The sequence below is a fragment of the Pempheris klunzingeri genome, chromosome 24, assembly GCF_042242105.1.
Source record: "Pempheris klunzingeri isolate RE-2024b chromosome 24, fPemKlu1.hap1, whole genome shotgun sequence".
Lineage (NCBI taxonomy): Eukaryota > Metazoa > Chordata > Actinopteri > Acropomatiformes > Pempheridae > Pempheris > Pempheris klunzingeri.
Genome location: NC_092035.1, coordinates 456,012 through 468,511, shown reverse-complemented (window position 1 = coordinate 468,511; position 12,500 = coordinate 456,012). Strand labels below are relative to the sequence as shown.

At 43.9% G+C, this 12,500-nt stretch overlaps 2 protein-coding genes across 2 annotated transcripts in view; both read left to right on the top strand.

Moving 5' to 3' along the window:
- Positions 1-6,472, top strand: part of LOC139223814 (T-box transcription factor TBX19-like) — an 11,716-nt gene extending 5,244 nt beyond the window's left edge. The window contains exons 3-8 of the mRNA XM_070855815.1: positions 1,938-2,072; positions 2,662-2,723; positions 3,562-3,620; positions 5,122-5,280; positions 6,061-6,202; positions 6,296-6,472. Of these exons, the coding sequence (XP_070711916.1) occupies positions 1,938-2,072; positions 2,662-2,723; positions 3,562-3,620; positions 5,122-5,280; positions 6,061-6,202; positions 6,296-6,461 (723 nt within the window). The 3' untranslated portion in view covers positions 6,462-6,472. The remainder of the gene's footprint in view (positions 1-1,937; positions 2,073-2,661; positions 2,724-3,561; positions 3,621-5,121; positions 5,281-6,060; positions 6,203-6,295) is intronic.
- A 3,137-nt stretch (positions 6,473-9,609) lies between these two features.
- The window catches only part of pcid2 (PCI domain containing 2), an 8,524-nt gene continuing 5,633 nt past the window's right edge, over positions 9,610-12,500 (top strand). The window contains exons 1-8 of the mRNA XM_070855928.1: positions 9,610-9,692; positions 10,148-10,198; positions 10,294-10,383; positions 10,474-10,547; positions 11,209-11,274; positions 11,454-11,495; positions 11,619-11,673; positions 11,773-11,876. Coding sequence (XP_070712029.1) covers positions 10,163-10,198; positions 10,294-10,383; positions 10,474-10,547; positions 11,209-11,274; positions 11,454-11,495; positions 11,619-11,673; positions 11,773-11,876 — 467 coding nt within the window. The 5' untranslated portion in view covers positions 9,610-9,692; positions 10,148-10,162. The remainder of the gene's footprint in view (positions 9,693-10,147; positions 10,199-10,293; positions 10,384-10,473; positions 10,548-11,208; positions 11,275-11,453; positions 11,496-11,618; positions 11,674-11,772; positions 11,877-12,500) is intronic.

The window sequence follows — 12,500 nt, the reverse complement described above, 5'->3', positions numbered from 1 at the left end:
CACACACATGCTCTCACACACACACACACACACACATGCTCTCACACACACACACACACACACACACACACACACACACACACACACATGCTCTCACACACACACACACACACACACACTCACACACTCAGTAATGCGGAGCTGGAACAGAGAGCTCGGCCATAATGAAATAATTGCTCAGCTTATTTGTACATTATGGTAATTATGTTTTTTACTGGGAAATTAATTTACCCATCATGCTTCAGGTGGACGACAGAGAGGGAGAGGTAAACTATATTCAAAAAGAGCACACACACACACACACACACGGTGGCGGGGTCAGCCAGCCTCTCAATCTGAATAGAAAACAGTTTGTTTTTGTGTGTTGGCCTGAGGAGCTGGGATTGGTTAATTGGAGCTCGTTAGGGAGGAGGAGGAGGAGGAGGAGGAGGAGGAGGAGGAGGAGGAGGAGGAGGAGGCTGATGGATGAAACAGTGTTTGGGCCAACAGACAAAGATGGCTCCGCTCCATCAACAAAACTACACTTTGTGTTTTTCAGTCACTGAAGTATTTATCTGCTCTGCTGCTGTTGGAACAGTCACTGATAACCCACGATCAATAAGCACAATCTATTGATTACATTCTTCTATATTATTCTGCATAATGAGCACGTTTCATGATTTTCTACACGGGTACACAGGGGTATACTGGGGTACACAGGGGTACTTAGGGGTACACAGGGTTATACAGATATAGACTAGGATACACAGGGGTACTTAGGGGTACACAATGGTATACTGGGGTACACAGGGGTACTTAGGGGTATACTGGGGTACACGGGTACTTATGGGTACACAGGGTTATACTGGGGTACATAGGGGTATACTGGGGTACATAGGGGTATACAGATATAGATTAGGGTACACAGGGGTACTTAGGGGTACACAGGGGTATACTGGGGTACATAGGGGTATACAGATATAGACTAAGGTACACAGGGGTACTTAGGGGTACACAGGGGTACACAGGGTTATACTGGGGTACATAGGGGTATACAGATATAGACTAAGGTACACAGGGGTACTTAGGGGTACACAGGGTTATACAGATATAGACTAGGATACACAGGGGTACTTAGGGGTACATAGGGGTATACTGGGGTACACAGGGGTACTTAGGGGTACATAGGGGTATACAGATATAGACTAAGGTACACAGGGGTACTTAGGGGTACACAGGGCTTTACTGGGGTACACAGGGTTATGCTGGGGTACATAGGGGTATACAGATATAGACTAAGGTACACAGGGATACTTAGGGGTACACAGGGTTATACAGACATAGACTAGGATACACAGGGGTACTTAGGGGTACACAGGGGTATACAGGGTTATACTGGGGTCCAAAGGGGTATATGGGGTACATAGGGGTATACAGGGGTATATTTGGGCTGCACAGGGTTACATGGGTATACATAGATATAGATATACATACATATGGGTATACATATACATAGGGGTACTTAGGGGCACACAGGTATACAGATATAGACGGGTATACAGGGGTACATAAGGGTTTAAGGGGGTACATAGAGGAAGACGGGGTACACAGGGGTATACAGAGGTACATTTGGGCTGCACAGGGTAACACGGAAATAGAGGTGTACAGATGGGTATACAAGGGTACATGGGTATAAATGGATATACAGGTGTACACAGGGAAATACAGGGGTACTCATTGGTACACAGGTATACATGGGTCCATGTGTATACAGGGGTACTTAGGGATATACAGATATAGACCAGGGTATACAGAGGTGCACAGGGGTAAGAGGGTATACAGGGTTACATAGGGGTACCCAGGTGTATGAACAGGTGTATAAACAGGTGTGAACAGGTGTATGAACAGGTGTGAACAGGTGTATGAACAGGTGTGAACAGGTGTGTCTGTGTCCCCAGATCATGCTGAACTCTCTCCATAAGTACGAGCCTCAGCTCCACATCGTCTGCGTCGGCTCTCGTCATCGTTTAGTTTCCAACGTTTCCTTCAAAGAAACTCAGTTCATCGCTGTTACAGCCTACCAGAACGAAGAGGTACAAGTACACACTTCTACTGCATATACACTGCACGTATACTGCACGTATACTGTATATATACTGTACATACACTGCATATATACTGCACGTATACTGCATATATACACTGCACATACACTGCACGTATACTGCACATACACTGCATCTATACTGCACGTACACTGCATATATACTGCATATATACTGCACATACACTGCATATATACTGCATATATACTGCACGTACACTGCATGTACACTGCATATATACTCATCTACTCATTCCTGTCACGCGTCACTTTATTCAGTGTTTGGTCATTTTAATAATTTAGTAAGAAGTTGGATTTTTACATTTTCTCCAGAAAGAGTGTGAAGTAGTTTCTGTTTGATCTGTTAGCACCTGTTAGCGGTAAAGGGCTAACAGTCTGTTCTACTGTTTGATCTGTTAGCACCTGTTAGCGGTAAAGGGCTAACAGTCTGTTCTACTGTTTGAAGGGAGAACCAGCAAACGCTCCTAAAGGTCAGGGTTCAGAGAAAAGAGGAGAAGAAGAAGAGCAGAAAGAGTTCAGGAGGAAAAACTGATGAGTTCTTCTGTTTCTGTCTGCAGATCACAGCTCTGAAGATCAAATACAACCCGTTTGCTAAAGCCTTCCTGGACGCTAAGGAGAGGTACAGAGAGGGTATATAGGGGTACAGAGGGGTATATAGGGGGTACAGAGGGGTATACAGGGGTACAGAGGGGTATATAGGGGTACAGAGGGGTATATAGGGGGTACAGAGGGGTATATAGGGGTACAGAGGGATATATAGGGGTACAGAGGGGGTATATAGGGGGCACAGAGGGGTATATAGGGGTACAGAGGGGTATATAGGGGTACAGAGGGATATATAGGGGTACAGAGGGGGTATATAGGGGGCACAGAGGGGTATATAGGGGTACAGAGGGGTATATAGGGGTTACAGAGGGGTATACAGGGGGATAATGGGGTATAGAGGGGTTACAGAGGGGTACACAGGAGACCACGTGTACACAAGAGTACATCGGGGTGCACACAGCGATATAAAGGGTACCCAGGGGTACACCAGGGTAAATGGGGGGTAAAAGGGGGAATAAAGGGGTCGGTACACCTGATGCTACTTTAACTACTTTAACTACACGAGGCTCATAACAGTTTTACTCCGTTAGGATTTTAGATGCAGTACTTGTACTAGTAAAGGAACTTGGTACCTTTACGTCAGTACAGGATCTGAATACTTCTTCCGTCTCTGTATTTGTGTTTGTACTCGAACGAATGAGAGCGGCCTTAGCGCTCAGCATTTCTCACCAAGATACCAGAGGACGTTAGCATTAGCACCTATTAGAGACTCATTATCAGCTGCTCAGAGCTTCACAGTCTCACCGGCTTGGAGGGAAGGTGTCAAGTGAGATACACACACACACACACACACACACACACACACACACACACAGGTTGTGTCCTGACGGCGTTTGATTTTGACACCTCAGGAACCCGGGTGGGCGGAGCTTACCAGAGTCACTGGACAGTCGCGCCGGGATTCAACCCTGTGAGTCCAAAAACACTCATCTAATCTTCACTGTGTAAATAATTCAGTTTACTGTTTCCAGTTTTATACACAGATTCAGTATAAATACATTTATTAGTGTGTATACGTTTATATAAAATACAAATACATGTTCTCATGTATTTATATTAATATACTACAAACATTTACACACGTTTATGTACTGCAGCACTAATGTACTTTATTCTATACAGTTATATATAATACTGTGTATTCACAGACATTTATTTATCTACATATTCTATACATTACACACACACACACACACACACACACACACACACACACACACATATATACACACACACACACACACACACACATATACACGTACACACACACACACACACACACACACACACACACACACATATACACACACACACACACACACACACACACATATACACACACACACACACACACACACACACACACACACACATATATACACACACACACACACACACACACATATATACACACACACACACACACACACACATATATATACACACACACACACACACACACACACACACACACATATATACACACACACACACACACACACATATATACACACACACACACACACACACATATATATACACACACACACATATATACACACACACACACACACACACACACACACACACATATATACACACACACACACACACACATATATATACACACACACACACACACACACACATATATACACACACACACACACACACACACACACACACACACACACACACACACACACACACATACACACACACACACACATACACACACACACACACACACACACACACACACACACACACACACATACACACACACACACACACACACACACACACACACACACACATATATACATTATGTTTATATATAGTGCAGCATTTATTCAGTATGGATATATTTTGAATTTGAATAAAACCAACGAATTGTTCCATGTTATAATATGCAACATTTGTACATCATTTAAGTTAGTATAGTATTTATATATTATTTATAAATGTTTTACATTTATAATGTTATAGGTGTGTGCATGTAAACAGTTTATATAATTAATCCTACAAATCATTCTGATTAATTATTTAAGAACAGAATTTATTCTCATATTCTCCATGTTTCTGTTTAGTTGTTGTATTTGTGACATGTTGTATAACTGTATATATATATATGTATATATGTGTGTGTGTGTGTGTGTGTGTGTGTATATATATATATAAAATGATCGTCCAGTTACAAACCACAATGATAAAGAGAACTAATAAAAACACACATTTTCTTCTCCTGTTTTAATTCGACAGTTTTTACTTCAAATATGATCAATATTATTTAATGTTATTAAATGTTTATTTCCTGTTTGAACTTGACAAAAACAACATCTTTAAAATAAAACACACAGAATTATTGATTATGAATTAATTAAATGTGTGTGTGTGTGTGTGTGTGTCAGGCTGGTCGCTGTGCTCTGCCGGAGGGGGCGGAGCTTTTCCTTACGGCGGCAGCCTCCCGCTGACATCACATCATCACCACGGTTACAAGCATCACGGTTACCCGGGGCGACACACACCTTACCCCACCGCCTACCTGTCGCACCGCACACACTCCTCAGGTGACTCTGTGTGTATGTGTGTGTGTGTGTGTGTGTGTGTGTTTAGATGCATGACACAGTTTTTCTTAAATACTCAGAAAAATGAACAGAGTTTGGTTGGTGGTAGTAATTAATAAATGTGCTGTAATCATTACAGAATAGAAACACGTGTGTTAACTTCAATTAAAAAACATTAAAAACATTAATATGAAATATTACAACAAAAAAGAATTTTACATTTCTGTAAATAAACGTATTTATGATATAATTAACTTCACAGATTTATATACATATACAGCATGTTTATATACTACAAACATTTACACACACGTTTATATAGAAATACACTAATATACAGTGTTGCACACAGTTTACACTATATAATTAATACATAATACAGTTTAAATACATTGTTTGCTCCACAAACATTTAAATATATTTATATATGACTTTATACATTTATCTATACTGAACATTAATCAGTGTGCACTAATATACATACAGTCATATTTAATATATATATTTATATATTTTACACCAGTATACAGTATTCATACTTTCATATACACACTTGTATGTATTTTATACGTTTATAGATACACATGATACAGTTTAACAGAACATTACAAACACTTATATACACACACACACACACACACACATTAATACACAGTATATTGTAGACACACTACAAACACATGAATATATAATAAGGCCACTGATGAACATGTCCACAGTGGATGTACTGAACTCAGGTGTGCTCCACACCTGTCTGTCTGCTTCCTGTCCGTCTGTCTGAAGGTGTCCAGGTGTTATCAGACGGGTGGAGCAGCTCCTCCCCTCGCCCCGCCTCCTCTTCCTCCTCCACCTCCCTCCCCCTGACCACCAGCGCTCCCTCCTCACAGCCTCCCCCTCCTCCTCCTCCTCCTCCTCACAGTTCCAGGTGAGGCCCCGCCCCCGGCCAGGTAGACGGTGTGTTGGCAGGAAGCCGTTAAACTCTGACCGTGTGTGTGTGTGTGTGTGTGTGTGTGTCCAGTCAGTATCCCTGTCTGTGGACGGTCGGCTGCAGCGAGATAAGCCCCGCCCACTCGCCCTGCGCCCCGCTCCACGGACCAATCAGCAGCGAGAGCCTCATGCAGCCGCCCAGTCACGGCCGAGTGGGCAGCGCCGGGTGGCCGCCTGGCCCCACCCACTCTTTCTGAGGAGGGATGTGATTGGCCGATGGGAAGACGGACTGGTGATCACTGCTACTGACTACTGGTTTGTACTGTTTGCCACTGGTGGCTACTCGTATTCACTGGTGGCTACTAGTATTCACTGATGGCTACTAGTATTCACTTATGGCTACTAGTAATCACTGAAGGCTACTAGTATTCACTGGTGGCTACTAGTATTCACTTATGGCTACTAGTAATCACTGAAGGCTACTAGTATTCACTGGTGGCTACTAGTATTCACTGATGGCTACTAGTTTTCACTGATGGCTACTAGTAATCACTGGAGGCTACTAGTATTCACTGGTGGCTACTAGTATTCACTGATGGCTACTAGTATTAACTGGTGGCTACTAGTTTATACTGATGGCTACTAGTTTTCACGATGGCTACTAGTTTATACTGAAGGCTACTAGGATTCACTGGTGGCTACTAGTATTCACTGATGGCTACTAGTATTCACTTATGGCTACTAGTATTCACTGGTGGCTACTAGTTTATACTGAAGGCTACTAGTTTTCACTGATGGCTACTAGTTTATACTGAAGGCTACTAGTATTCACTGATGGCTACTAGTTTATACGGAAGGCTACTAGTTTTCACTGATGGCTACTAGTTTATACTGAAGGCTACTAGGATTCACTGATGGCTACTAGTTTATACTGATGGCTACTAGGATTCACTGGTGGCTACTAGTTTTCACTGATGCTACTAGGATTCACTGGTGGCTACTAGTTTTCACTGATGCTACTAGGATTCACTGGTGGCTACTAGTTTTCACTGATGGCTACTAGTATCTACTGAAGGCTACTAGGATTCACTGATGGCTACTAGTAATCACTGGTGGCAACTAGTATTCACTGATGGCTACTAGTATTTACTGAAGGCTACTAGTATTTACTGATGGCTACTAATATTCACTGATGGCTACTAGTAATCACTTATGGCTACTAGTATTCACTGGTGGCTACTAATATTCACTTATGGCTACTAGTATTCACTTATGGCTACTAGTATTCACTTATGGCTACTAATATTCACTGATGGCTACTAGTACTCAGTTGTGGCTACTAGTATTCACTGGTGGCTACTAGTATATACTGAAGGCTACTAGTATTCACTGGTGGCTACTAGTTTATACTGAAGGCTACTAGTTTTCACTGATGGCTACTAGTTTATACTGAAGGCTACTAGTATTCACTGATGGCTACTAGTTTATACGGAAGGCTACTAGTTTTCACTGATGGCTACTAGTTTATACTGAAGGCTACTAGGATTCACTGATGGCTACTAGTTTATACTGATGGCTACTAGGATTCACTGGTGGCTACTAGTTTTCACTGATGCTACTAGGATTCACTGGTGGCTACTAGTTTTCACTGATGCTACTAGGATTCACTGGTGGCTACTAGTTTTCACTGATGGCTACTAGTATCTACTGAAGGCTACTAGGATTCACTGATGGCTACTAGTAATCACTGGTGGCAACTAGTATTCACTGATGGCTACTAGTATTTACTGAAGGCTACTAGTATTTACTGATGGCTACTAATATTCACTGATGGCTACTAGTAATCACTTATGGCTACTAGTATTCACTGGTGGCTACTAATATTCACTTATGGCTACTAGTATTTACTGAGGGCTACTAGTATTTACTGATGGCTACTAATATTCACTGATGGCTACTAGTAATCACTTATGGCTACTAGTATTCACTGGTGGCTACTAATATTCACTTATGGCTACTAGTATTCACTTATGGCTACTAATATTCACTGATGGCTACTAGTACTCAGTTGTGGCTACTAGTATTCACTGGTGGCTACTAGTATATACTGAAGGCTACTAGTATTCACTGGTGGCTACTAGTGCATACTGAAGGCTACTAGTATTCACTGGTGGCTACTAGTGCATACTGAAGGCTACTAGTATTCACTGGTGGCTACTAGTGCATACTGAAGGCTACTAGTATTTACTGGTGGCTACTAGTATTCACTGGTGGCTACTAGTGTATACTGAAGGCTACTAGTATTCACTGGTTCTGTCAGGTAAAATGATTGGTTTTGTGGAGTCTGGTGGCTTTGAAAGAAGCAGAAAGTCATGGGAAAGAACTATCTGACCGGTGAAAACATTATAAACATAACGTACTATTAAACCGATTCTTCTCCAAACCAACTAGTGACTGTGGGGAAGGACCTCATGCAACCACACTTCAGAAAATACGGACTGGCCCTTTAAGCCGAGCTGTTGCTGCGATGTAAACAGAAAGTGAACCTGTCGTCCTTTGGTCGTCATGGTGATGAAAACACCGTAGCGGCTGATTGTCGGTGTCGTGGCCCCCCCGGTGTTGAAGCTTCAGGTGTCCGTCCGTCCTGTTCTTGTGTTTATCTGTACAGAGTAAAAACAGTGTTTCAGTCGTTGGCTGTTGTTCGTCTGCTTCTATTTGCTGAAAGGAAGAAAGAAAAAAACACTTCTCTGTGCTGTTCGCTGCTTTTAAGGGTTCAAGAGGGTTTACGTGTCAGGTCTGATCTTCTTCTTCACCAACAAGAGGAGGAAACGTTCACAAAACCAACCAACCCAAACCATTAAGGTGTGCAAAAGATGAGATGGTTAAAAAGTGACCCAGTAAATCAGAATGATCACATTTGTGTCTTTTGAAGTGGATCCCATGTCGTGTATGTAAATTGTGTATATTTGTGTAAATCTGTCGCTAAATGTTCTGTGTTTGCTCTTGTTTGACTAAACGATGGAATAAAGAAAGAAAAGAACAATAAAGAAACTGTCTCATTATTTTAGAAAGTAAAACGTTTTCATGCACAAAGAACCTTTAGTTTTATTTTAAATGTTTATTTCAGAATGAAACAGTTTTCTACATTATTCTAAAGGCTCATTTCTCATTTTCAAACTATATTTGTTCAGTTAGCTGAATATTTCGGTCCAAGCGTTTGAAAGTAGACTAATTTAAACACATTTTGTCTTTTAGATCATTTATAATAATTTATTTATCAATTCTAAAAATTAAACTGTAAAAGAAAAGACTACCTATCCAGACTTTTATTTTGATATATGGACCCTTTTATTCTGAAATGCTCCCGGAAGCTGACCTCTCTGGCCCGGAAGTTGTTTAGAGCCGTGCATCGCTGTGCATCACCAGAAAACAGTCCGGGTTCGTGGCCGAGTTAACGGACACCGGACGGTTAAAGTTTCGTTCTGAAGGTTCGTAAATGTTTGTTTTTATGTTTTCTGCTTTTCTTCTGTTTCCGGTTTCAGACTGAAGGAGACGAAACGGCGGCTTCTGACCGGAAGGAACGAATGAACGCGCTAATGCTAGTATTAGCATGCTAATGCTAACCGCTACTGTGTCCAGTTTTAGTGACAAAAATGAAAAAAAATAAATCAAAATAGTTTTTGAATTAAAACGGATCCGCAGGAGGGTTTGAACGATTGATCAGCAGCAGGTTTATATCATTAACTGATCGTTTGAATCGATTGATTCTTTAATTTCAGCCGTTTTAAATACAGTTTAACTGAACCAGAAAACATTCCGATAGAAGAGGCTGCGTTCAGTTTAGAGTGTTTTTACACTGACTGACTAATCTGTGATCGATCAGATGAGAAGTTTGACCCTGATGTTATTGATTACTGATCATTGTCTCTCTCTCTGTGTTCAGGCTGAACAGGAAGTCATGGCTCACATCACCATCAACCAGTACCTGCAGCAGGTGACCCCTGACCTCTGACCCCTGACCTCTGACCTTCCCTCCGCACACAGACTGACAGTGACATTTTCTTCTTCATTGGTGTTTTATTCCTGCAGGTTTACGAGGCCATCGACAGCCACGACGGCAACTTCTGCGCCGAGCTGCTCTCCTTCAAACACCCGCACGTCGCCAACCCCCGGCTCCAGGTGAGGCTCCGCCCACTCAGGGAGAGCTCAGCGTCGCTAGGATACCGCCTCACCTGTGTGTGTGTGTGTGTGTGTGTGTGTGTGTTTCAGCTGGCCAGTCCAGAGGAGAAATGTCAGCAGCTCCTGGAGCCGCCCTACGACGAGATGGTCGCAGCTCATCTCAGGTAGGACGGACAGGGGCCATCGATCAGGGCCCATCGATCAGGGGCCCATCGATCAGGGCCCATCGATCAGGGCCCATTGATCAGGGCCCATCGATCAGGGGCCCATCGATCAGGGCCCATCGATCAGGGCCCATCGATCAGGGCCCATCGATCAGGGGCCCATCGATCAGGGGCCCATCGATCAGGGCCCATCGATCAGGGCCCATCGATCAGGGGCCCATCGATCAGGGCCCATCGATCAGGGCCCGTCGATCAGGGCCCGTCGATCAGGGCCCGTCGATCAGGGCCCGTCGATCAGGGCCCGTCGATCAGGGCCCGTCGATCAGGGGCCGTCGATCAGGGGCCCGTCGATCAGGGGCCGTCGATCAGGGGCCGTCGATCAGGGGCCGTCGATCAGGGCCCGTCGATCAGGGGCCGTCGATCAGGGGCCCGTCGATCAGGGGCCGTCGATCAGGGGCCATCGATCAGGGCCCATCGATCAGGGGCCATCGATCAGGGGCCGATCAGGTCACTAACATATTGAGTACTGGTTATTTTGGGGATATGAAAACAGGACGTTCTGTAGTTAAACTACCGACTGTTTCACTTCATCAATAAATCAGAGGTGTGTCAGCCTGCAGGTAACCATAGCAACAGCACTGTGTGTGTGTGTGTGTTACAGGTGTACCTACGCTGTGGCCAATCACGACTTCGTTGAAGCCTACAAGTTCCAGACACTTGTCGTCCAATATCCTTCATGATGAAAACACACACACACACACACACACACACACACACACACACACACACACACACACACACACAGGTGTCTCTGTGCTCGTGACAAAACGTCCTCAGACTGCTAAGACTTTTAAATGCAGATGAAATCAATAATCAATAATCAATAATGCCTCCTTGACCGGTCACGTCCTTCCTGAGGGCCTTCCAGTCCCACAAAGAGGAGAACTGGTGAGTACACACTGGTGTTAACGTTAGCCTAGCTTAGCACAAACACTGGAAGTGGAGGGAACTGTTAGCGTAGCTCCCCTGAGGATGAACCACAGCAACGAGGCTCTCTGTTGGTGCTTTCAGGGCTCTGCCGGTCATGTTCGCCGTCACTCTGGACCTCAGGATCTTTGCCAACAATGTAAGGACCTTCATCAGAGGGTGATGATGATGATGGTGATGATGATGGTGATGATGATGATGGTGGTGGTGATGAAGATGGTGACCTCTGACCCCCCAGGCGGAGCAGCAGCTGCAGAAGAAGAGTAAAGGTCAGCCGGGGGAGATGCTGGAGAAAGCAGCAGAGCAACTGATGAGCTGCTTCAGAGTGTGTGCCAGCGACAAGTCAGTCACACACACACACACACACACACACAGTCACACACACAGTCACACACACACACACACACACACAGTCACACACTGTAAAAATCCACTGTCTCCTGATTTTATACAAAGAATTAAAAATCTAAAAATCTTCCCATGAAAACAGTAAAATACACTGACTGTGTGTGTGTCTCCCTCTCTCTCTCTCTCTCTGTCTCTCTCTCTGTCTCTCTCTCTCTCTCTCTCTCTCTGTCTCTCTCTGTCTCTCTCTCTCGTCTCTCTCTTGTCTCTCTCTCGTCTCTCTCTCTCTCTCTTCTCTCTCTTCTCTCTCTTCTCCTCTGTCTCTCTCTGTCTCTCTCCTCTCTGTCCTCTCTCTCTCTCTGTCTCTCTCTCTCTCTCTCGTCTCTCTCTCTGTCTCTCTCGCTCTCTCTCTCCTCTCTCTGTCTCTCTCTCTGTCTTCTCTCTCTCTCTCTCTGTCTCTCTCTCCTCTCTCTCTCTTCTCTCTCTTGTCTCTCTCTCTGTCTCTCTCTCTCTCTCTCTCTGTCTCTCTCTCTCCTCTGTCACTCTCTCTCTCTCTCTCGTCTTCTCTCCTGTCTCCTCTCTCTCTCTCTCTCTGTCTCTCTCTCTGTCATACTCACGTGC